Here is a 27,428-nt window from a genome sequence, read left to right on the forward strand (position 1 = left end):
TGCATTAAAGGCCGTAGGGCCGCGCGCGTACTTCCTTCTGGATAGTAGGTCTTGACGCTAGGTTAAAGGCCGTCGGTTCCTGGGAACTCCTAGGGATTGACTATTGCTACACAGAACGAAGTGCGTCAAGAAACGTTGCGGACGGTCGTAGGGAATGGCATTCTCGAAGCTGAATGATTTGGAGGGAGCTCAGGTTCACAGATTCAAGCTGCAGCAACTCAGTCGTACCAAATGTTTTATATTCCAACTGTTTGTATTATTCCTGACTGCTTCTGCATTATTGGCGGGTGGGGTGTATTACACGATGTTTTACTTTTTACCTTCTGCTACACCTACTCCTACTCCTGACCCTAAACTTACCTCTACTGTTTCTCCCCATTCCTTTCACATGTTACCGGAACCTGAGACAGTTGACTCGAGTGGTAGAATCGACAGCTAATATTACTGCCAGTGCCCTTGGTAATATCACCACAAAACTTCAGGCGGATAGACTTATGACATTACAAAACCGTATGGTTTTAGATGTCATCTTAGCAGATCGAGGTGGGGTATGTAAGGTGATCCATTCGAGCTGCTGCATTTTCATTCCAGATAACGCTCCTACTGTCTATCAAGCCATCTCGAGGTTGCATAAGATCTCCGAATCCATACAAGTGGATGTAGGGGATTGGACGCTGCTTGGATGGTTTTGGGGCCTGATGTCGACTTGGGGTTGGAAGATTCTGATGATCATCGGAGTCGTTGTAGTGTTCCTGTTCACGTGTTGCCTTTGTGTGCAGTGTGGTCCTGCCTTATGTGGCCTCTGTGCTACAACGTGTATAAGACAACCACCTGTTACCAAGGGGACTCGGTTGGACAGAGCTATGCTACAACAACATCTCGATGGTCTGTTGAATATCGAATATGATTCCGACTAGTGCTTGCCTACATGAGGGCAAAAGGAGCGTCTGAGGTTCCGTGACAATTGTAAGAGGTGTTTTCAACTCGCACGAATATGGTCGAGTCTGGTATCTATGAACCGCAAATGACGAGTTTAGTAAGTGTGCGCAGTTTCGCTGTGCTAACTTAAACCGTTCGTTTGTTATGTGGGTTTTTCATCTGTACCCACGGGTTCCATCTTAGATACGGCATCCATTTTGTCTCTTGCCCTCAAGTAGCCAGCGAACGGACGTTGTCCGCTTCGCGACCCTGGGACTCCCAAGATATTTGCGGAAGACACATGTTCTTTGTAAGTGTCTTTATGACGAGGGGGATGCTACTGTAAAGCAGATGGCGCCGCTCGAGGCTCATCTTGCCGCACGGACTTATTGTCTCAGCCGTGCATCTCATTAGGCACGTCCCTTTGATGCCTGTATCTCGTGTTTCCCGATACCTCCCCTTTTACACCCTTTCCGATCTCCCCACTGTCTCCGTCTTCCTCTACACCTGTCCTTGTTCCTATTTCGATCTATTTTACTGCTGATTGGAATTTGCTAATGGTGGGAAGATGGGTTTTACAGTTGGGAACCGCCAAATGTTTCCGCACTTATGTTCCGGACCTCATGTGTTTCAAAGTGACCAAAGCGACCCCTCTGGGGGATAATGATGGGAACCGGGTTGTAAACTTTTGTGTTCAATGTAACTCTATGGGTAAAAACTGTATAAAAGGAGCGATCCACAGAACCAATTTGAAGCAGTCTCCCCAAGTTGCACGTGGTGTACTTGTCGTGACTTCTGTGTTCCCTGCAGCAAATAAACCTTGAATCTTTGACGTCGAAGGAAGTGTCCCGTGTCTCTGTGATTCGTACGCCGGAGCAGGTTACCCACGAAGGTTTCAGGTGTTGTGCCCTGGCACCGCTGGGTCTTAAAGAACCCAGTCCTTCAGACAGGAACAGACTAATTTGCATGTAGCCAGGTTCTGAGCTGGGATGGTGCAGTGAGCTAAAAAACGGTGATGGATCAAGCCCGGATCTTTGGACTGGGTAAGAGTGGTCTGCTTAATTCAAACACTCTGTTCATCACCACCCCCTTCTCTGAATCATTTTGTCCACCATAAGCGTGGAAGGGTATACTCAGATGTGAGTCCCTTGCTCATTGCACCATCAGGATTCAAGCAAGCTGGGCCGTCGACGGCTGAAATGCCAGATACCGGTCCCCGGAAGCTTGTTTCCTTCCCAGTATAAGAATTGGCTTGGTAGTTTGGTTTGCCCTGTTCCCATCATGCACTGGGACAGGAACAGACTAATTTGCATGTAGCCAGGTTCTGAGCTGGGATGGTGCAGTGAGCTAAAAAACGGTGATGGATCAAGCCCTGATCTTTGGACTGGGTAAGAGTGGTCTGCTTAATTCAGACACTCTGTTCATCACCACCCCCTTCTCTGAATCATTTTGTCCACCATAAGCATGGAAGGGTATACTCAGATGTGAGTCCCTTGCTCATTGCACCATCAGGATTCAAGCAAGCCGGGCTGACGACGGCTGAAATGCCAGAAACCGGTCCCCGGAAGCTTGTTTCCTTCCCAGTATAAGAATTGGCTTGGTAGTTTGGTTTGCCCTGTTCCCATCATGCACTGGGACAGGAACAGACTAATTTGCATGTAGCCAGGTTCTGAGCTGGGATGGTGCAGTGAGCTAAAAAACTGTGATGGATCAAGCCCGGATCTTTGGACTGGGTAAGAGTGGTCTGCTTAATTCAAACACTCTGTTCATCACCACCCCCTTCTCTGAATCATTTTGTCCACCATAAGCGTGGAAGGGTATACTCAGATGTGAGTCCCTTGCTCATTGCACCATCAGGATTCAAGCAAGCCGGGCCGACGACGGCTGAAATGCCAGATACCGGTCCCCGGAAGCTTGTTTCCTTCCCAGTATAAGAATTGGCTTGGTAGTTTGGTTTGCCCTGTTCCCATCATGCACTGGGACAGGAACAGACTAATTTGCATGTAGCCAGGTTCTGAGCTGGGATGGTGCAGTGAGCTAAAAAACGGTGATGGATCAAGCCCTGATCTTTGGACTGGGTAAGAGTGGTCTGCTTAATTCAGACCCTCTGTTCATCACCACCCCCTTCTCTGAATCATTTTGTCCACCATAAGCGTGGAAGGGTATACTCAGATGTGAGTCCCTTGCTCATTGCACCATCAGGATTCAAGCAAGCCGGGCCGACGACGGCTGAAATGCCAGAAACCGGTCCCCGGAAGCTTGTTTCCTTCCCAGTATAAGAATTGGCTTGGTAGTTTGGTTTGCCCTGTTCCCATCATGCACTGGGACAGGAACAGACTAATTTGCATGTAGCCAGGTTCTGAGCTGGGATGGTGCAGTGAGCTAAAAAACGGTGATGGATCAAGCCCTGATCTTTGGACTGGGTAAGAGTGGTCTGCTTAATTCAGACACTTTGTTCATCACCACCCCCTTCTCTGAATCATTTTGTCCACCATAAGCGTGGAAGGGTATACTCAGATGTGAGTCCCTTGCTCATTGCACCATCAGGATTCAAGCAAGCCGGGCCGACGACGGCTGAAATGCCATAAACCGGTCCCCGGAAGCTTGTTTCCTTCCCAGAGTAAGAATTGGCTTGGTAGTTTGGTTTGCCCTGTTCCCATCATGCACTGGGCAGGAACAGACTAATTTGCATGTAGCCAGGTTCTGAGCTGGGATGGTGCAGTGAGCTAAAAAACGGTGATGGATCAAGCCCTGATCTTTGGACTGGGTAAGAGTGGTCGGCTTAATTCAGACACTCTGTTCATCACCACCCCCTTCTCTGAATCATTAACCACATTGCTGCTGCACTGATTTTTCCCCAGTGCTGGAAATTGCCATTTTGCTGTTTCCATGACGAGCTCAGCTCGTCATCAGCACATGACACCCGTGGGTGATGACGAGCTGAGCTCGTCATCAGCATCGAAAGGGTTAAACCTTTTGCACTGGCATCTGTAGTAATAACACAAGAGAGTTTGGGGTCAAAACTATTGAGAGCAGTAGCCTTACCAATGTCAGCTTTCACATCAATAAATTCATTTTCACACTCCGAGTCCCACACAAATTTGTTCCTAATTTTTAACAACTGTCTAATATTAAATACCCTGCACAAAAAATTTCGGACAAACTTTGAGTAAAACTCAGTCAAGCCTAGAAATGACCTAACGTCATCCTTTGAATTTGGTGAAGGAGCTAATTGAATGGCTTCTACCAGATCAGGTTTGGGTTTGATACCCTCTTCACAGAGAACATGACCAAGATAAGTAGCAGATTTAACACAAAACGTACACTTTGAATGCTTAACAGTAAGACCATTCATTGAAAGTTTGTTCAAAACCATTTCTAACACTTCATCATGAGCAGACTTGTCGTCACTGAAAACCAAAATATCATCTTGGAAACACACAATGTTCTTACAATCACTAAATAAATTATGCATGATTCGCTGAAAAACAGCGGCAGCAGAGGCGAGGCCAAACGGCATCCTCTTAAATTGAAAGCATCCGAAAGGAGTTATAAATGCAGTGTATTTTTTACTGTTTTCATCCAAGACAATCTGATGATAAGCAGACGACAAGTCAATGCAAGAAAAAAAAATTGCTTTGCCAATTGAACCCAACATCTCATTTATACGAGGAAGAGGAAATTGATCCACAACAATATTATTATTTAAATGACGAAGATCAATACATAGCCTAATATTACCATTGGATCGTCTGGCTACGACGATGGGCGAAACCCACTCAGATGACTACATTTTCTCTATGATATCGTTCTCAACTAACTTTTTGAGTTCTTTTTGTACCTCATCCCTTACTGTAATAGGAATATTTCTCGCCTTATAGATCTTTGGAGAAGCACTTTTCTTTTTAAACTATTGTATGTTTAAAATTATCCAATTTCCCAATACTGTCCTTAAAAACATCAGGAAATATGGTCAACATAGTATTACTACAATGACTAGAATCCCCAATGACCATTACTGGTTCGGGACTGTTGGGGTTAAGGACAATATCAAGTTTACCTTGGTCAAACCATCCTAAAACTGAGGGTCCACTTTTTGATACATATAATTTGGCAGTGCATTCACGACCTTTAAATTTGAACACTAAAACTCTAAACCCTATGATGTCAATCTTTCCACCTGAATAACCAATTGGATTAATATCAGCAGGAAATAATGAAGGACCAAGTTTTTCTACAAATTTGGATTTCCATACACCCTCGTTAACAATAGAGTATGGAGAACCGAATCAGCATAGATTTGTATTTCTACACCTCCAATCAACATATCACATATAGGTTTTTTCTTTATCAAATTATCATCCAAATTCAAAATAATAGGAGACTGGTCCAAAATATTCAACATGTAAGACTTTTCAAAACGTTCTTCTTTGTGGTCAGTATCACTATCACAAGAATCACCCTCTTCAACTCATTTAACTTTCTTAGAGCTGCGTTTTTTACAAGCCTTAGCAATATGACCAAAACCCCCACACACAGAGGATTTCTGCTTGATTGCTGGACAACCTTTGAAATTTGCCAAATGTGAACTGCTATCACACCTATAACATCTCAGCTTGTTATTATCGCTAGTACTACTTTTTGTAGAGTAATTATTTTTTTTATTGCCACTTTGTGTTTTCGAAACATCAACTTTCGCAACGACATTCTGTTTAATGTTCCCCTCGTGTTTGACTATTTGGCACTTCTACAGGACATTTCCGCTTTTCTGACAATAGCAAGAATGTCTTCCAGTTTAGAATCGCCATTGATCCAAAGTCTGTCTTGTATTGAATTATCCTTTACATGCGTGACGACTTGATCCCTGAACAAATCCTCTTGTAAACCTCCAAATTGACAATCCAATGAGAGTGTTCTTAAGGCAGAAATATAGTTGTCAACTGATTCGTCAGTATTTTGCTTTCTTTGAAAAAATTTGTAGCGAAGAATGCCAATGCAAACTTTAGGGGCAAAATAACGATCAAAGTCATTAATAGCTGCTGTAAATACATTCTGATCGTTGCCACCACTAACTTTGGGCATTTGGTTGTAAGCTTTAAGTCCCTCCGGACCAACAGAATGTAAAAAAATTCCTTTTTTCTCAGCAGCAGACATTTTGCCTTTAGCATCCAGAGTATCAATATAGTCAATAAAATAGGCCTTCCATTCTGGCCATTGCATGCAGGGAGTACCTCCTGCCGGCCAAAAACACAGTGGAGGTGACAAATTGTAGCCTTGCGAAGTAGACATGTCAAATGTAATAAAGTATGTACAGAGAATTCCAAGTGAGTATGCGTATACAAGAATACTCCGTGAGGATTCTAAATGACAAGTAGGCTTTCAAAATTATAAAAAAAAAATGTCTTAATAAAGACTCAGGGTAGTTTGTACAGCAAATAGTAAATAAATAAATGACGAAAACCCTCACCGAAAATCCCAAGTACTTGAGCAATTTCGACTTCGGTGCATGCACTTGTCAAAGGTTCACAAAGTCACAACCTTGACTGCCAAAGTCCTAAAAGTGCTCTGACGGGATTTTTAAAACGAAAACTTACTTTAAACTCAAATGTCCCAAACGCTGAATCGTCCACACACGAGTCGAAAGGAAAAAAATATATTTACTTCTGTGAACGCGTTGCTATGGGAATCCAAAATGGCCGTCTTGCGTGGCGTGGTGATGGGGCGACGTCTTCACGCTGTGACATAGGCCCTTAAAATCCCCAAATGGTTGTCTTGCGTGGTGACGCGGCTTCGTCCCCAAGAGCGCTGTGACGTAAACTGATACTCAGCGCACAGACAGCAACCAGAAATGCGGGACTCGAAAATACCTGGAGCGTGCAAGCCAACGGATAGCGGTAAACGGTGAGTGAAATTTCAAAGAAAAACAACAATTCTCCACCACTTATTAAAATCCAAATTTCGCACAGCTAGTCCAAAGTTAATGAGTTTTCAGTCTTCCATAAGCGTTTCCAACCTTTACTTGACGAGTTAACAAACTGCTGAAACTTCGTAAATGTTGAGAAAAAAAAAACGGAATCTGTACAAAACTTGAGATTTCCGAATGTCCGATTGAATCTAAGTAAAGGTTTCTTCAAGAATGGAGAGAAAGCAAACCAGATTTGAAGTTAATGTAATCGGAGAAAATCTGCACGCAGAAGGTTCTAAAATCACGGTGATGTTATCTGCCACAATCGTCGCCAACTTTGTTAAGATAATAAATGCAGGAATCCAAGGTATAAATATGATTTATCATCATAAATGATAACAACACCAAAGACATCCAGTAACCACGAAGTCCAGCCTTCAACTGCTCTGGAACAGCACGGCACGAACCTAAGACTCTAGAACATCAATAGAGTCAAAGCTAGGTTCCTGCCCTAAAGGCATATTAACATAGCAACTATCATCATAACAACCCCATACTATTAGCAGCCTCCAACAGGTGCTTTTAACATTCTTGTTATTCTTTTGAGACTGTTCCTTATTCGTTTCCTGTTCCACTAGAGCTGACGACTTTGGAGCTGGGGAACCGGGTTCGAGTCTCGGCGTCGGCTCCACATGCTAGGATTCTGGGCAAATCATTTAATCTCCCCGTGTTTACCAAAAAATAATGTGTTCTTGTGTAAAGTAACTGGTGCTCATGTAAACTGCTCCAATACCTTCGGTTCGAGTTGCGCTATATAAATATGCAATATATATATATATATATATATATATATATTCACTGAAAAAACCATAGGTTATAGACCATATATAGTTAGGAATTAGCATTTACAAAACCTTATTTTACTCACACAAAACCATTGAAATTTGCATATATAGTTAGTTGCACTAACTATATATCGCGCACCCGCAATCCACTGCTGATCATGTCACATATTACATCATTCATGACATGGTCAGTGACATCACTGATGACATCACTGATGACATCTCAAATGATATCACTGATGACATCACTGATGACAACATGCAGTGACTCTATGTTTCTGTAAAGTTAAAATATGTCTTACATATTGAAGAATGAGTGGATGTATAAGTGTCTGGATGAAGGATTTAGTAGGTGCATGACTGACTGTACGAGTGAGTGATTAAATGTGTCTCACTGAATGCATGGGTTAGTGACTAAACTGTCTTAATTTGTGCATCATTATGTCTGTTGTTCTGTAAACTGCTGCATGTGTTGATCAGTAGCTATATGAGTAACTATATGGGTTATTGATTGGTTGCCCAAGTATTTGTATGGGAGACTGAGTGTGTGTGTGTGTGGGTGGCTGGGAGGTGTATGACTCTGTGCATAGATGTGTGAGCAGTTGATTCACTAGATGTATGGGTTCAAAAGTGCATGTGGAAACAGCTGTATGGGCGGTAGACTGTGTGCATGAGTGTATTGGTGAGTGAATGGATATCTCAGTGCTACATGTCAAAGTAAGTACATATGTAAAACACAGTACATGTGAGAGTTGACATATATAAATAACTGTGCATAAGAGCCAGTGAATGTGTGAGTGGCTGTATGGATCATTGTGCACTTGTATCAGGGATTGTATAAGAGAGTAAATATGTGTTAGTATATGTTTGAATAAGTAAGGTGTGTATAACTGTATAGTTGAGGAAATGGAGGTGTGATTGATTCTTTGCATGACTGACTAGGTGTGTGAGTAACTCCATGGATGAGTGACAGTCTGTGAGTGTCTGTTTACACTGAGTGTATCTAAGGTTATATTAGAGTCTGAAGAGGTTCATCGTATTATCACATGAATGATGTTATCAGTGATGTGATCAGTAATGTCAAATGAGATGTCATCAGTGATGTCATCAGTGATGTCATTTGAGATGTCATCAGTGATGTCATTTGAGATGTCATCAGTGATGTATGTCATCAGTGATGTCATCAGTGATGTAACTGACCATGTCATGAATGATGTAATATGTGATATGATCAGCAGTGGATTGCGGGTGCGCGATATATAGTTAGTGCAACTAACTATATATGCGAATTTCAATGGTTTTGTGTGAGTAAAATAAGATTTTGTAAATGCTAATTCCTAACTATATATGGTCTATAACCTATGGTTTTTTTCAGTGAATATATATATATATATATATATATATATATATATATATATATATATATATATATATATATATATATAACATTTCTATGGCAAAATGAAACCCCTCATTTTGTTCCTTTGCAAATTAAATGTTTTAAGTGTTAACACTTTATTCCAATCAAGATGACTTCAGGTGTGCCATACTTTTGTCATAAGTAAGACTGTTAGCGCTCTAGTTGTTCTTTAGAACACTCTGGGACATTCTGTCACTGGGCTATAGTTGGGCTACATCTGGCTGATATTTGGGCTACATTTGTTTTTTTTTGTCTCTGGTGGCCATCTTTGGGCTACATTGGGCTACATTTGGGCTCTAACATATATGTAGCCCAATGTAGCCCAATATATATTTTTCAAAGTTAATTTTCGTAAAAACCACTGGAGCATATATCTTGAGACATAGCAAAGGCACATCGGGCTACCAGTCCCTACAATTTTGCCAAGTTTTGTGGAAATCCATTCAGCCGTTCGAGCTAAAAATGAGTCCAACCGCCCTATGGAAAACTCAATGTTAAAAACACATTTTGGGACCCCCCTTTTTTCTCGGCCCCCGCTTGACGAAACCCCCCCAAACTTTCAGGGGACACTCAGAAACAAAATGTGCCATTTTCCTGAAAATTGCACCCAATTCCGTCCATCAACGCCAAAGTTATTCAACATAGAATTTTCAGAAATCCCTATTCAAAAAAATCCTAACTATATATACCTACTGGCGACCGCCAGTAGGTAATATATAACATTTCTATGGCAAAATGAAACCCCTCATTTTGTTCCTTTGCAAATTTAATGTTTTAAGTGTTAACACTTTATTCCAATCAAGATGACTTCAGGTTTGCCATACTTTTGTCATAAGTAAGACTGTTAGCGCTCTAGTTGTTCTTTAGAACACTCTGGGACATTATGTCACTGGGCTATAGTTGAGCTACATCTGGCTGATAATTGGGCTACATTTGTTTTTTTTTTGTCTCTGGTGGCCATCTTTGGGCTACATTGGGCTACATTTGGGCTCTAACATATATATAGCCCAATGTAGCCCAATATATATTTTTCAAAGTTAATTTTCGTAAAAACCACTGGAGCATATATCTTGAGACATAGCAAAGGCACATCGGGCAACCAGTCCCTACAATTTTGCCAAGTTTTGTGGAAATCCATTCAGCCGTTAGAGCTAAAAGTGAGTCCAACCACCCTATGGAAAACTCAATGTTAAAAACACGTTTTGGTACCCCCCTTTTTTCTCGGCCCCCGCTTGACGAAACCCCCCCCACCTTTCAGGGGACACTCAGAAACAAAATGTGCCATTTTCCTGAAAGTTTCAGCCAATTCCGTCCATCAACGCCAAAGTTATTCAACATAGAATTTTCAGAAATCCCTATTCAAAAAAATCCTAACTATATATACCTACTGGAGACCGCCAGTAGGTAATATATATATATATATATATATATATATATATTTTTTATTGTATATGCTCTGGTATGCAGAGCCGGAATATACATTTGTCAGGCACTTCTTTGACCAGCTCAATGTGCTTCCAACAACACTTGATGTGCCTTCACATATACCAACATTTGTAATCCGCCGCAAGGGCGAGTTTACACCACACAGAGGTACAACCCAGAAGTGACTCCAGGTGCCACACATGGCTGGGGACCAGTTGCCAGGTGTGCTTTAAATCTAATCCATCCAGATTTCTCAAAAGAAAAAAATAAACTCAGCATGATTGCAATAAAAATGGACGTTTAACCTTTCTCCTCGTAAAAGATCTCGGTGCTGATTGCTAGCATATAGAATTTCCTTTAAATCACTTTGCGTTACAAGAAAAAATAATCTGAGGTCAGTTCGCAAACATTCACGTGAATTTCAGTAATGCACCCCATGTGAACGTTATGCTTAAGCCTGGCCATAATTACTCATTCTTGCCAGTGGTCAATTTGCTTGTGACATAAATGGGCCATGCAAATTATGCGATTCGCAGAAGCACCATTTTTCAAATGCTCTGGTGCAAAACTGTGCATAAGCAGGTGTACAGGGCCATGTACAAAATGAAAAAACACACACTCTCACTCTCTTGTTTTCGTTGCAGACTGGATGCATTTTATTGATGCATACATCACATGCATGAATACTGTCGCTATACAATGCAGTCTAGTAGTCAGAGCCTCTGGAACTATGCAAGAGGGGAGTATCACATTTTACATTACTCAGCAAGAAAGAACAAATTATGCATTGTAAAGCGGTGCATTTTGTAACAGCATTACTGCATTATTTTGTCTTTTTTACACATGTTAAAACTATCTGGGCAAGGGTTCCACCTCATCAGTAACAGTATTAACAGGATGTATGTCGTTACAATGCATGCTTTTTTCACGCATGCCTTTACAACGCAGGTTTTACAACGCAAGTCGTTACAACGACTTGCGTTGGGGGGGTGCTGGATAGTGAATAGTTTAATTTACTATTCCAACTCCAGTCCCCGTGGATAGTAGGGAAGGTTTTGGATAGTAAATTAAACTATTCCCTATCCTACAGCGCCCTCCAGCACAAGTCGTTGTAACGACTTGCGTTGCAATTCCTGCGCTGTAAAGGTACTGCGTCGAAAAAGTTTTGTTGTAAAGGATGTTTCCCGTATTAACAGTCAAATACAACATAGGCAATTGAAATGTGACCAGTCCACTTTGGCAAGGGCCTTGCATCCCACTGTGCTGGAACACATTGGTGCATTTTTAGTAACTTTTGATCCGTCTGGGCTAGAAACAATGTTTTGGTAAAGTCTGCAAATTATGTGGCAGATTATTATTGTGTTGTGGAGTGTGGGGGTGTGCGGGCCGGAATAACAGGCGTGGAGGCCGGATATAATGTGCTATGATTAGCAAGAGTTTTATTGAATACAGAGAAGTCAAGCCCTTGGACACGGTGGGTAGGTACAGGCCTCGTGGGTCGGGTTGGGGTTCCTAGCGAGGAGGGTCCGATGGTGAGAACACAGGCAGGTCTTCTACTGCAGGGCTGATGTCCTCCTTCCTGGTTGCGGGCGTTGGTGTGTCCCTCGGAGATAAAGGAAAGAGACACAGGGCTGTTAGTTCCAATGGTCACGGAACTCGGTCGACTGACACCGGCACCGGGGAGTGTGAGGGATGGAATAGACCGTGAGGGAGGGCGGTAGGGCAGGGTAAGAAGGGAAGGAAAAGACGGGAAGTAGGTATAGAGTGCAAGTTGGGGGGGGGGGGGGGGTTGTGCGTAATGTACTATACAGTGTCGGGGTGATTCTACTATACAGTGGGGGTGCGCGTGACTTCTGTTCAAGATTTACACTATTTATACTAACTACACGGGGAGAGGGAAACACGGAGAATGATAACGGTTTACTCACGTGCCCCGCCGTAACTCTCATCCGAGTTACAGCCGCTTTCCAGCCACCTCCTGAGGACGCCACCAATCCTCGCACCAAACGTCTTCCTCTTCTTCCTCCTCTCGCCTCGTCCTCTCTCCTACAATCTCCGCTGTCGGTCCTTCGCGTGCCGCTAACTCCTGCCACGAGTCCACCGCTGGGAACCTCTCCTCCTCTGAGTCGCCGGCTTTTCTATCATCCGATCGGGTCCCTGAGGAAAGGCTTCCGGGGTCAGGCGGGGTCACTTCCGGTCCTTTAGTTGCCGTTGTACTTCCGGGGTCAATCCATGACGCTTCCGGTCCGCTGTGCTCCGGTGGTGCTGTCGGCGCCTGCAGGGAGACAGAGAGAGGTGTAGCCTGTTTTGGCTGTGGGTTAGTGATGCCGCCCGTATGGGCGTCCCTACGGTATCGCTGTGCCCTGGAGGTAAGGGGCGCCCCTTCACATCCCCTTTCCCTGGGATTGTTTCTTGTAGGGGTTGGGGAAGGTGGATACCGGGAGAGGTAGTCTGCATTACCCTGCTCTAGCCCTTTTCGATGTAGTGTTCGAAAGCGGAAGGGTTGAAGAGAGAGAAACCACCTGAGTACTCGATCATTGTTACCCCGGTTACGTGCCACTCGATCATTGTTACCCCGGTTACGTGCCATCCACTCCAGAGGGGCGTGATCAGTGTACAGAATGAATTCCCGCCCCTCCAGGTAATACCGGAGGCTTTCGATCGCCCATTTAATGGCGAGTGCCTCCTTTTCAACCACTGAATAGTTGGTCTCTCGGGGAAATAATTTCCTACTAAGGTATAGGATAGGTTTTTCAGCACCCTCTGCGTCTTTTTGGGACAGCACAGCCCCCAAACCCTGGTCAGACGCGTCGGTTTGCAATATGAAGGGCTGGGTATAGTCAGGACTCATCAGTACTGGCTCAGAGGTTAGGGAATGTTTGAGTAGGTGAAAGGCATGCAACAACAAGGGGGTGGGGTGCTTGAGGATCTCTTCCGTTTTCGTTGTTTTCTTCAGGAGATCTGTCAGGGGGGCTGCAGTATGGGAGAAATTGGGTATAAACCTCCTGTAGTATCCCAACATACCCAGGAAGGCACGGAGATCTTTACGGGTTTGGGGAAAAGGTATGGCTTGGATGGTCCTGACCTTGCTGTCCTGTGGACGGATATGCCCCATACCCAGCAGGTACCCTAGATACTTCACGCTCTGTGCCGCTAGAGTGGTCTTGGAGGGGTTAATGGTGAACCCGAAAGCACCTAGGGAAGAGACAACCGATCGCACATGAGACAGATGTTGTTCCCAGGTGTCGGTATAGATGACTATGTCGTCTAGGTAAGCGCCTGAGTAGTGGGAGTGGGGTTGTAGGACCTGATTCATGGCCCTTTGAAATGTCGCTGGGGCTCCATGAAGCCCGAAGGGCATTACTTTAAACTGGAACAAGCCCTCTGGGGTGGAAAAGGCGGTCTTGTGTTTGTCCTCTGCTCTTAAGGGGATCTGCCAGTATCCCTTGCAGAGGTCAAGGGTACTTATATATTTAGCCCTGCCGATGCGTTCGACCATCTCGTCTACACGTGGAAGGGGGTATGAGTCGAAGGCTGAGATCTTGTTCACCTCCCTGAAATCAATACAAAATCTGGTGGAGCCATCGGGTTTTGGAACTAAGACTATGGGCGAATTCCAACTACTGCAGGCGGGTTCTATGATACCCATTTTTAACATTTGATTGGTTTCCTCTTTTATGACAGCTCTACGGGCTTCCGGGACACGGTATGGTCGCTGTCTGACTATTTTCCCGGGTTCCGTATGGATGGCATGTTCTACTACAGTAGTGTGCCCCGGTAAGGATGAAAACACTGTTCGTACTGATGACAAGGACTGGCACAAGTCCTGTTTCTTGCACTCCGATAGATCTGCATCAAAGCAGCATTCAAACGGGAGGGGGCTAACACCAGACAAGACGGGACGGGGCCCCTCCCATTTCTTTAGGAGGTTGATATGGTATATTTGGGTGGACCCCCGGTTGACGTCTGTTTGGACTTCATATGTGACCGGAGTCACTTGTCTGGTGACAGTGAATGGACCCTGCCATTGTCCTAGCAACTTATGGTCCGAGGAAGGAAGGAGCAACAGTACTTGGTCCCCGGGAACAAAAGACCGGGGTTTGGTTCCCTTGTCGTATTGTTGCTTTTGAGAGGTTTGGGCGGCCAGGAGGTTCTGTCTCACAATCTCTCTGATTTCTCCTAAATGTGTTTTTAGATTGTTGACGTATTCGGGGAGAGGACGGGTCCGATCTGGCTCGGCTTCCCAGGCCTCACGAGCCATGTCCAAAAGAGTCCGGGGTGCCCGACCATAAAGCAGTTCGTAGGGCGAATAACCCGTGCTGCTTTGTGCTTTGCAGCAGATGGCAAAGAGGGCCAAAGGAAGCATCTCCTCCCACCTTCTGCTCTCGAGACCCAAAAGTTTTTTCAAGGTGGTCTTTAGCGTGGCATTATAGCGTTCCACCAAGCCGTCCGTCTGGGGGTGGTAGGCGGAAGTTCTTATTTGTTTAATACCCAGATTAGAACAGACTTGGCGCATAAGAGAGGAGACAAAGGGTGTGCCTTGATCGGTCAATATTTCCCGTGGAAACCCCACCCTAGAAAAAATGGAAATGAGAGCTTTGGTGATGTTCTGGGTGGTTGGTTGACGGAGAGGCACAGCTTCAGGGAATCGCGTGGCGTAGTCCACTACCACTAATGCATACCTACAGCCGCTTTTGGAGGGTAACAGGGGGCCTATGATGTCCATACCAACCCTAGTGAAGGGGATGTCAATCAGAGGGAGTGGCTGGAGGGGAGCTCTCGGTGGTCGGTACCGGCTGGTTTTTTGGCACACCGGGCATTCCCGACAGTAGCGTTTAATCTGAGCACACACGCCTGGCCAGTAAAACTTCTCCAAAATCGCCTCTCCAGTCTTTTCTTCACTGAAATGTCCTCCCAACAGATGGCTGTGAGCCAGAAAGAGCACCTTATCTCGAAACAGCCCTAGGATAACCAATTGAGTATTGGCCTGAGTTCCTCCCTTCCGATACAAGAGTCCGTTCCGTATGAAGAAGTAAGGACCTACTTGTAAGGGGTCCTCATTGGGGAGCGCACGACCCCAGGCATCCTGCAGTACTGGATCCTCTTGCTGTGTTGCGCGGAATTCCCGGTCTGTTTCCCACGGATGATTGTCCACCTGTGCGGGACAGGCCAAGGCGAATTCCCTTTTTTCTTTTTTTCTTTGGGCTTTGGTCTTCAAGGGTTTAGGAACCTCCACTGAAGCCGGGGAATCACGGGAGAACGGGGCCTCAGCCCACCATTTCTTCAGGGAGTCGGTGGTGTCCTGTAGGAGATGGGGAAGACCACTATAGTCGCTCCCTAGAATAGCCTGTTCGGGTAGGTTGGGCACCAAACCGACTGTCAATAGGCTTCCTTTGTCAGTAGGCTGTTGCACACATACTTGGGCTGTCGGGTAACATTTTGTGTCTCCGTGGACACATTTGATGGCCACCGACCCTGTCACAGGTCCCACTGCGTGAGGTAGTTCTTGGGGACGCAGAACACTATGGCGGCACCCTGTATCTGCAAGTGCCATCATTCGGTGTCCGTCGATCTGTACTGGGCAACGGAAGGGTGGAGGGGTTGATTCTGTGGTGAGACACACATAGTTCCTGGTCAACCCTATCTCCATGGGTTCCTCCTTTTGGGGGCATATGCGGGCTATGTGCCCGTATCCACCACAATGATAACATTGGGGACCTGGTTGAGGTGGTCTCGGCCTGACCGGATAGGGCATCAGTGGGGCTGGCTCTGGTTTCCGGACCACCGGAGGTGGTCTTGATGGTCGGAGATGGTTGCCACGGGAAATGTGGGTAGGGTGTTCTTCCTTCACCCGCTGGGATTCCTGGGCTCGATTGTAGGCACTGGCTATTTCGCCAGCGCTGTCGAGAGTCAACCGGGCATGTTGGCGCACCCACTTCTGCGTGGCGGGATGTAGGGATGCTAGGTATTGTTCAAGGTATATCTTGGCCATTATTTCTGACTTGCTGGATGTCTCAGGTTTTAGCCATCGGTCGGCCAAGTCTTGTATGCGGAATGACAATGCTCGGGGATTTTCTTGGGGCCCCTCCTTGGCCTGACGAAGCCTAACCCTGTATGTTTCATCATCTATCCCCAGACGTTCAAATATGCACTTTTTGATATCAGCATAGGGGGTTTGTCCCTGTATGTTTGCTTGCTGATATGCTGCTTGCAGTTCTCCTGTCAGTAGGGGGCCGAGATAATGACCCCAACGATCAGCGGGCCAGGTAGCGGCCTGAGCCAGGCGTTCGAAATTGGTGAAGAAAAAGTCAGGATCTTCGCCAGCCACATATTTTTGCAGGACTACAGAGGGAAGAGAAGTCATGGGTCTTTGTTGTCCCATGACAGTCGTTAACATCTCCAGGGCTTGGTCCTGGGCCGTACCCTGCCCTTTCAGGACGTCGTGCAATTGTCCCCGGTCATCTTCAGCGGTCTTGAGGAACCGCTCCATCAGCTTACCGAGAAGTTCCTGGCCTTCTGCCAGCTGTTTGACCGCGGCCTCCATGCTTCCTGGCAATCCCACTTCTGACACCACTTGTGGAGTGTGGGGGTGTGCGGGCCGGAATAACAGGCGTGGAGGCCGGATATAATGTGCTATGATTAGCAAGAGTTTTATTGAATACAGAGAAGTCAAGCCCTTGGACACGGTGGGTAGGTACAGGCCTCGTGGGTCGGGTTGGGGTTCCTAGCGAGGAGGGTCCGATGGTGAGAACACAGGCAGGTCTTCTACTGCAGGGCTGATGTCCTCCTTCCTGGTTGCGGGCGTTGGTGTGTCCCTCGGAGATAAAGGAAAGAGACACAGGGCTGTTAGTTCCAATGGTCACGGAACTCGGTCGACTGACACCGGCACCGGGGAGTGTGAGGGATGGAATAGACCGTGAGTGAGGGCGGTAGGGCAGGGTAAGAAGGGAAGGAAAAGACGGGAAGTAGGTATAGAGTGCAAGTTGGGGTGGGGGGGGTTGTGCATAATGTACTATACAGTGTCGGGGTGATTCTACTATACAGTGGGGGTGCGCGTGACTTCTGTACAAGATTTACACTATTTATACTAACTACACGGGGAGGGGGAAACACGGAGAATGATAACGGTTTACTCACGTGCCCCGCCGTAACTCTCATCCGAGTTACGTCCGCTTTCCAGCCACCTCCTGAGGACGCCACCAATCCTCGCACCAAACGTCTTCCTCTTCTTCCTCCTCTCGCCTCGTCCTCTCTCCTACAATCTCCGCTGTCGGTCCTTCGCGTGCCGCTAACTCCTGCCACGAGTCCACCGCTGGGAACCTCTCCTCCTCTGAGTCGCCGGCTTTTCTATCATCCGATCGGGTCCCTGAGGAAAGGCTTCCGGGGTCAGGCGGGGTCACTTCCGGTCCTTTAGTTGCCGTTGTACTTCCGGGGTCAATCCATGACGCTTCCGGTCCGCTGTGCTCCGGTGGTGCTGTCGGCGCCTGCAGGGAGACAGAGAGAGGTGTAGCCTGTTTTGGCTGTGGGTTAGTGATGCCGCCCGTATGGGCGTCTCTACGGTATCGCTGTGCCCTGGAGGTAAGGGGCGCCCCTTCACATGTGTGAAACCCATAATTATGTGATAAACGCTGTGGCATAGGACTCGCATCATTCCACTTCCTCTGTCTATAGTGGAGAAGGCTAAAGGACATAATTTTCTTTTAAGAAAATTAATTAGGATTTCTGCCACTGCTGACTTTTTAGGCAACATATCTTTACAATCATGGGAATTTTATTCCAATTGTGAGACACTCATTCCTACTAGACTGGTATTTTTGTGTCGCTCTACTACCTAGGGACATGGTGATTCGGCGGGGCTCGCCCCTTTGCCCCCCCCTTTTCCCGGTGTACTATTATACCCCATTGTAAGTTCTGCAGGTCGTAAAGGATGACAACCTTCAGTTCGCTTCAACACACTCCCGCCATCTTCCTGCTGTTAAACATCTGGGGCTGGCTTGAAAGTGACCACAATCTAAAGGGGCCAGCGGACAGGTCAGCTTCGATTAAACCAATTGGAAGAGCGCATCTCACAAGTGATTTGTAAAGGAATGTACTGCACACATTTAATTATGTAGGCATATGGCGATCGGGCACAGTGGGAGTAAATTATTTAGTGGTACAAGTTCTCCATTTTTTTCTGCGTATTTTAAGACTTGACTTTTTTAGACACATATTGTCTCTCTCCTGGAGGCCTCCGCCTAGCCCAGACTGTCCTTTGAGAGGGGTGTGTGTGCTTGTAAGCGGCAGCACCCACTCCTGGTACTTCTTTAGGAAAATATGTAATTGTGGAGAACACACAACCACACCCAACCAAACACACACACACACAACCACACACACAACCCCACACATACACAACCACACACACAACCACACAACCACACCCAACCACACACCCAACCACATACACAACCACACACACACAACCACAAGCACACACACAACCACACACACAGCCACACCACACACATAACCATACACACAACCACGCACACACAACCACACACACACACACACACACACAAGCACACACAACCACACACACACACAACCACACATACACACAACCACACCCCCAACCACATACACAACCACACACACACACACACACATAACCACGCACACAACCACAAGCACACACACAAGCACAAACAACCACAAAACCACAAACACACAACCACACACACACAACCACACACACAGCCACACCACACACATAACCATACACACAACCACACACACAACCACACACACAACCCCACACACACAACCCCACACACACACACACACAACCACACACACACACACAACCACACACACACAACCACACCATAGTGCACACTTTCACCAGGCACAAACGCCATCAATCGTCAGTGCACGCTTTCACCGGGCACAAACACCACCAGCCGTCTGTGCACGCTTTCACAAGGGACATACACACCACCAGCCATCATTGCCCGCTTTCACCAGGCGCACACACACACTACCAGCCATCAGTGCACAATTTCTACAGGCACACACACCACCAGTCATCAGTGCACACATCAATTGTTAACACATTCACAATTAACTATTGTAGCAATCGCAGTATGGCTCACTTTACTTTTAAACATATTCATCTAAAGCGCAGCATGCCACCATTGCTACAAAAATAAACACACTTTTTTTTGGCCTGCAATTTATAGACTTTTGTTGCCATTGGTGTTGCAAATGAAAGAAAATTCTACTTTTGGAATTTGAGAAAACAAAAATTAATTTTGAGCAGGCCACAGAAACTTGATACGTGCTCGGCATTCATCTATGCGTATTGTGTATCTGCTGCAATGGTAAATGCACTGTAGGCACAGAGATTCCTGTACTGCCACAAAGGCAGGCATATATCTAAATATGGCATTTCACCAGCCAAATTTTAGAACAACCCATTAGCTAAAAAAGAGCTCTCTTTTTTTTTAAACTCCTCCATCCCAAGGAATAATTGCATTTTATATCACTCTTAAATTTTAGTTTTTTTGATTACTCAGACGTGACATGGCTCCTGTTGAAGTCTGTGGACTACTTTGGTTTCACATCCTCATCAACGCAACCCACCCCATCAAACCAAAGCCAGCATCAACATCTTTTACAAATGGAACAACATAGCAGAGGCTGGACCCACACCTTCAGATCTAACCAGCCTAGCCTCACAGGTGTCCTACATAAAGACCTTCCCACTTTCAACAGCTGGGTCTCAGACTGAACCAACAACTTGGCTGCCATGAAGAAAATCAGCCATGCAAGATCTTACACTCAAGTGTGCTGGAAGAACTAAGAGACTCCAAGCTCTAGTTCAACTAACTTGAAAGAAGATGGAAAATCTTCTGATATAACACCTCTGGAGACAACTACTAATCTGCACTCCAAAGGTACCACGCCTAGATAAAAAAAGCCAGGAAAGTTGCCCTGGTAGTATGACTAGAATCCTGATCCAACTGCGCTAAATAACTTTTCATCATCATCAAAGAATGCACCTATTACACAGCAGCAAACCAACACCATCACTCCCACACAAGACCTCTGACCTTTCTGACTTTTTTCACAACAAAATACTCCAGATCTACACCAACTTTGCACCCTATCCCACTGTAGAAGAAATCATGAAACCCCCCACCACCACCAAGAGTAACCACCTTTTAATGAACTGGAGCCCTCACACCACAGAAGACAACGCCAGAATTATGTAGACCATCCTTTCAGGGTCCCCCACAGACCCCTGCCCCCACTATATTTACAACCTGAGGAGAACATTGATTTGCTCCAACCTCATCACCATCATCAACTCCATCCTTAGCAGAACCATCCTGGATAGCTGAAAACATGCAGAAGTGACAGTTCTCCTGAATAAACCAATGGCTAACTGACAAGAACTCAACAACTACAGACCCATCTCGCTCCATCCTTATCCGGCTAAAGTCCTGGAAAAAGAGATCAACAGGAAACTTTCCACCCATCTAGAACAGAAGCACCTCCTGGACTCCACTCAATCAGGGTTCCGCAACAACTACTGCACGGAAACCGCCCTCCTGGCGGCAACAGCCTGTCCACTATGGACAGAGGGGAAAACTCTGTTCTCATCCTGCTCAACCACTCCACGGTCTTTGACAGTGTCTCCCCTGGCACCCTCATCACCAGACTCCAGGACTCAGGAATTCAAGAGCCTGCCCTGAGTTGGATCGCTCCTTCCCCTCCATCAAAGTGCAGTGAATTAGGCTCTCCCTTTAAACCTCTGAACACAAGAAGCTCGTCTGCTGAGTCCCCCAGGTTTTCACCGTCAGCCTGTTCAAAGTGTACATAACACCCATTGATCACATCATAACAGACCCCCAGCATCAACATGGTCTCTGATGACACTTCGTTCACCCTCTCCCTAACCGACAAGACCACCACAAGGACCAGCTTCACCTCCTGCATGTCTAACGTGGCCATCTGGATGAAATCGAACTGGCTTAAACTCAACACAAACAAAGCTGAGATCCTAATGTTTGGAAACAAGACCTCCCATTGGGGTTCCTCCTGGTGGCCACACGAATTACATAACTGTGGTCAGCTGTTGCATGCTTGCATACCCCTCACCTGATTATTTCCAAAATGTTGTTGAAAATGTGGCAGGAGCAAATATTTATCATTCTTTGATTGGTCAATGATATTGCTCAGTGTTTGTCCCGTGGTATGGTGGTTGGATTCATAGGTATTTAGTGACAACCGTATTGAAAAGAAATTATAATTCAGTAATCGAGATGTCTACCAAATATCATTATTGTGTATGGGGCTCTTTGAAAGTCCTTGTCAAACTGCTGCTGAAACCTCTATCTCTCTGTTCATGTAAAATCGTGTGGTTTCCGAAATTTTCAAGAGAAATAGATCTGTTTTGTGTCTTTGTGCGTTATTTTTTGCTCATTTTGTGGTAATCCAAACATACAAACAATACTGCTGCATAATTTGGCTTTTTAAGACTGTCATGATTCTTTATATACCATTCCCACACAGTTGCTTCACACATGCTGCTAATACGAATATGTGAATTTGGTATAACTGGATAACCAAGTAAGAAAAATATAAAGAACTACAACCTTTCACTAAATAAAGAATGATTAAATACATTAATTATAATAATTGTTATGAAAAGGGATACATTTTACTATAATAAGTCGCTTATGTTTCCACATACATATTATGATACTTGTTTCGCAAGGATACTTTTTGAAACAATAAATAGCAGTGAATATTCATGCCATTTTATCAATTTGTATTTTTTCATAAAAGTGATGTAAGCAGTAAGCTCAAAATGCAGAAATCGGTGTTCCAATTTTAGGGCCTCAATACGATGGCTGTGGGACCGCCACTGTCAGGCGGTCCCACTGCCATCGGCCTCTGCAGATCCGCCCGCCGCATTAGGATGCGGCGGGCGGAGGCATCTGCCGAAGGGACCATCCGCCTTGCATCCGACGGGGCTCCGTCAGACCGTCGGAAGGACAACAATCCCTACAATAAGGGCGGTGCCTGCTCTGGCACCGCCGTAGGGATTACAATGTCCCTTTCCACCTGCCATTTCATGGTGGTCACACGCCATGAAAAGGCAGGTGGTAAGTCACTTTGGCCCTCCGCTATGGGATCTGGGGGCACCTAGGATGCCCCCCTGAATATCTCTGCACCATGTGGCAGGCACCACATGGTGCCTGTCACAAGGTGCAGGGATGTTTACAAACATGACTCTTAACAGTGAGGCTTGTGCTGTAGCCCTTTTTCAGGCCACAGCACAAGCCTCAATGCTAAGAGGCGTGTTTCCGACTGCCTCCGCTGTGGTTGGATCGTAATTTGTCTTGCGAGACCGCTGACTCCCTCTCACCCAGTCCCGTTCCCAAGAGGATGGCAGTCGGGCACTCGTCCGACCACCATCATAATCAGCCCCTTAGTTTTCAGCTTGTGTTTTAATGGTGCCACTAATCAGAACTTTGTGTTAGGTTTCCATCAGCACCCTTATATCTTATAAACAAAATGTCTATTTTTTTTTTACAGCGAATGCATCAAGATCCAGCCTACTGACATTCAGCCTGACATCTTTAGCTACTTACTGCACATCATGTATACTGGAAAAGCGCCAAAGCAAACAGTTGACCATGTTCGGTTGGAAGAGGGAATTCGATTTCTGCACGCAAAAATCCTTTACCATGCTGCGACTGAAAGGAATCCTATATTGTCCACTGATGCCATACATTCGTCAAATTTATATGGAATCCAAATCTCCACTGCTCAGAAAGCACAAAAGGAAAACGTTGATGTTAAAGAAAAGCCACCATCTGTGAATGGAAACCGATCTACATCCCAAAGCGATCACCCCCAGTTACAGCTCTCTCTCGCCATAGGTCTGGAAGGTGTGAACTCCGAACAACAAAGCTCCCATCTTCCTAGCCAGGCAAGCGCCACGGTTCAGCCTGCAGAGGATCTTCCAAAAACTACAGTGCCAATTAAGCAGGAGAAATGTGAGCCTGAATGTGTGTCTCTGAATGATCCATCGGCTTCTTCAGAGATGGAAAGTCAATGCATCCCCAGAACTAGTCTCCAGATGCATCTCTGCAATTATTGTGGGGAGCACTTTGAGTCCCGGGACGGTTTACAAGAGCACACCTACACCCATGTTTCAGGGTCACATCAATTTGGTGTCCCTGCAACCATTTTGCAGAGTAACAATGTTGGTCAAGTGAATACTCTCATCGAAAACAGTGAGAACAATGAAAAGCTCAGGGTTGGTAACATCCAGATGAAGGGACTTGAGCAGCACTCAGAGCTGACAACCCGTAGCAATCTGGAGCCGCTGCAGCTCAACCAGTTGTCCCTCACGTCGAAGGAGACTGAACCAGTGGAGTTGAACTGTAACTTTTCTTTTTCAAGAAAAAGAAAACACAGTTGCACAGTCTGTGGTCACAAATTTCTCCGAAAGAGTCAGTTGCTGGAACATGTGTACACACATAAAGGTAAACCATATAAATTTAGCAGATACCATAGGTTTGGGAACCAAATGGGTCAGACGTTTCAGGCGCATCATATCCTTCTTTCGGGTGGTGCACAAAAAAAAAGTTGTATTGCTCCAGTTCCTGTAGACTCATTTGGGACACTTGAGCCCACTGTTAAACTGGAACACGTTAATACTGATTTGATAGAATAACTTTTCCAAGGCTGCTGAGGTTGAACAATAGATTTTGATATTTTGGTGACAAAACTAGTATTTTTCTGGCTTTCTAAATCATACAGGGCATTTCTGTTTTTTATAACCTTGGTATTACAGCCATTATAGTCTATTCGGGTTTCCTGCACAATCTCTACTTTCTCTCACACTGCAATTTAATTTTGCTTCATAATATTTTCCCAAAATGGTTCTGTTCTCTTGTCCTCTTTAGGATTCCAAGTCTTGTAGAACAACTTTGTTTAGGATGTAGAACGCTGAAGATAAGTCTTTCATTTACAGTGTCAGTTCAGAACCTTTACCAGGGTTGCAGTGATTTTTATATCCTTATATAGATCCTGTTCCTACACAAACCTGTTTTTTTTGTGTACATTTGCAGAAAGGAAAATGTAATTTGAAAAAGGTTTTGGGTTTTGGGGATTCTCCACCTTTCCAAAAAATACTGAAACCAGGTGCCTTTTTTAACCTTTAGATTTTAACGTTTAAAGGAATACCTATCTCTTGTGAGGGAAGTTCTGAATATATAGTCAGGACTTCTGCTTATGAGGGTAGACTTTCAGAATCAGTGCAGCTCTGTTTCAGCCCTACGACCTGAAAATAATGTGAATGAGGCGAGTAGGAACAGTAGTGCCTTTTCTGTGTCATCACAGGAGGTGTGGACCATTCACAGTAAGTCTTAGTCCGTCACCTGATGCCCTGACTCATAGCCAGAATTTCTATCCATCCAGTTGTTAATAGTGATGCACAACTCTGTGATCCAAGCTTGTCAAGAGGTAAATATTGCTTTTACACTGGCCCTCATCTAGGAGGCTTTCACATTGGGATACTTTTCTATCACATCTAGAGGAATAAACATTTTCTTCTCTTATTTGAAAGGTGTTTTAACAAATGACATGACATTAACACACAAAAAACAGGGACCTTTAAAATTAAATTGGAGCAGTCCTGTAGGACAAGTAAGGAAAGTCAATTTTTTCAGTGCCATGTCCATGGCAAATATCACTGTCTAGTTTCTCCTTGATTTCAGGCTTTCATTCAGCTGTTATAAGTTGTTTGTCCATTTTTCTGTTAAAGCTTAACACTCATCACATTGAAATTATAAGTCTGTTGTAATGCATTTTATTGATGACTTTTTTCCTAAATCAAATTGAGACCAAATGTGCATTTTATATTTCACCGATATACTAGCCAGATTAATTTGTTTATCAATTATTTAAAATCAAATTATTTTATTCAAGAGCTGGAAACTGAGATATTCTACTTTTTTTACATCCAGAAGTACTGGTCCATTTAGGTATCGGACAGTTTTGACATCACAGCCTTCATTTCGTGGGACTCCATACTGCAAGTCAGAAGATGGACATCCACCGCTTTAATATGTTGGTGCTTTTTGTAGTCATGTTTACCAACATTGTGCTGTAGTATTGCAAAACAAAATTTGCACATTTGTTCTGGCTTAATGTTGTTGTTTCTGGTAATCTGTAATTATGCAAAATAAGTGTTAAACCTGTTTATTAATCAAGGAAGTTTAAGAAACAGCCAATTATGAGTTCCAATAAGTAGTATTTATCTTCAAGAAAAAGAAGAATTCATATGTCAAGCTTTTGTATCAAAAGTGAATAGATTCTCTTACTTGCTATTTGTTTGAATTCACTGTTCTGTTTTTTTTTCTCACCTAAACAACCAGCTGGTCAGATACGGGATAAAAAAGAAACACTTTGCCCAGGTGGTACACCATTTAAATTATCTGCGTAGCTGTGAGAAACCACCCTCCCTAAGTTCTCTCACATCCACGGAGCATTATGTTCCCAAGTTGCTGAGCTGTTTTCCAAATCCAATGAGGTATCATAAACACAAACTGCATTTTTCTCTTTTTTTCTCTTCTTACTATGCTTATCAACCAACTATTTTATACATGCACCATTTTGTCCTTCAGAAGCAGGTGAAGAGTAATCTCTTCCCATTTTTCCAGTTTTTTAGGTCGAGCCTGAGCTGCGCATGTGCTGCTCTGCCGCATGCTGTATTGGAGTATGGAATAGAAGTCCCCCCCCTCTTTCCCCCATATTTGTCATTGACGGGTGTCATTGTCCTTCAAAAATGCTGGCTACCGAGTTCTTTATAGGTTTGTTAGTCTCTCCTTTGTACTGCCTTGTCTTCATTTGAAGCCTCCCATGAGGACTGGCCCTTTTACTTCGGTTGTTACACGGTATGTCTTTTTAAGTATGTAAGCACTATTTTCTTTAATGAGTTTCTCCTACTGCAGGCACAACATGCTTTCATGCAACATTTAGCACACCATGCAGGCTTTCACTTTCCAAGCTGCTAGAACAATGACGTCCGCTTCTTTGAATAGGTCTTGTATTTACAAGAGTTTGACCTATTGCCATTGTAAATCTTGTTCTTTCTGGGAGTACCACCTGGAGTTATACACCTGCTCATCTGCCTTTGCACAATAATTTAAACTGTCTGTCCATTTCTTGAGAGTGTGTGCCTTATGCAATCGCCAGTGACATGTGATATCCTTCTTGGCTATTAATAAATCCAATGAAACAAATAAATGTGTAGCATAACTACCACCCCACTTATCATTGAGACCCAGGATACTGATTTTAGGATCAGATGTCACTTGTATCTGCACATTTTGTGCAGCGTACTGTGTAGCTGGCCCCAGTATTGTTGTATAACCAGGCGGGTCCAAATCATGTCCTAAGGTAACTTCACATCGTATTGTACTACGGCTACAGGAGAAGATTCCTTCACCTGAGCCAGAAGGGTAGAGAGGTGTTCCTAGATGGGATGCTTCCTCCAAATTCAAATATTGATCCACAATGGTATCCCACCTAGTATAGAGACGGTCTGGCACTATTCTCAAGTCACAGTGCACCAACCACTCATGCGCGGGGAGGAATTAATTCCTTTTTGTTAAATACCCTTCACACACTCTAGTAGTGTCATGCTTCATCATCGGGTTCACCCTGACTCCTAAAGATCAGGGTGGGCTCAACTGTATTTCAGGGAGCACTTAAGAGAAATTGGCCGGGGAGATTAAAGATTAAAACTCTTCCTCCGACTTCAGGTATCCCTTTATTAGCGGAGTCCTAGGGGATATTTAAAATAGAAAGAGGGGGTTGTAAGGTGGTAATGGTCCTATGACCCTAA

At 44.8% G+C, this 27,428-nt stretch overlaps 1 protein-coding gene across 3 annotated transcripts in view; it reads left to right on the forward strand.

Annotated features, from left to right (window-relative positions):
* The window catches only part of ZBTB25 (zinc finger and BTB domain containing 25), a 68,342-nt gene extending 42,003 nt beyond the window's left edge, over positions 1 to 26,339 (forward strand). For 2 of the 3 annotated variants that reach the window (XM_086937927.1, XM_086937926.1), the window contains exon 3: positions 23,105 to 26,339. In XM_086937927.1, coding sequence (XP_086794053.1) covers positions 23,105 to 24,251 — 1,147 coding nt within the window. In that variant the 3' untranslated portion in view covers positions 24,252 to 26,339. The remainder of the gene's footprint in view (positions 1 to 23,104) is intronic. The other variant, XM_086937928.1, reaches the window with a different exon arrangement.
* Positions 26,340 to 27,428: the final 1,089 nt, after the last annotated feature.

The sequence above is a fragment of the Lissotriton vulgaris genome, chromosome 9 (assembly GCF_964263255.1).
Source record: "Lissotriton vulgaris chromosome 9, aLisVul1.2, whole genome shotgun sequence".
NCBI classification, from domain to species: domain Eukaryota; kingdom Metazoa; phylum Chordata; class Amphibia; order Caudata; family Salamandridae; genus Lissotriton; species Lissotriton vulgaris.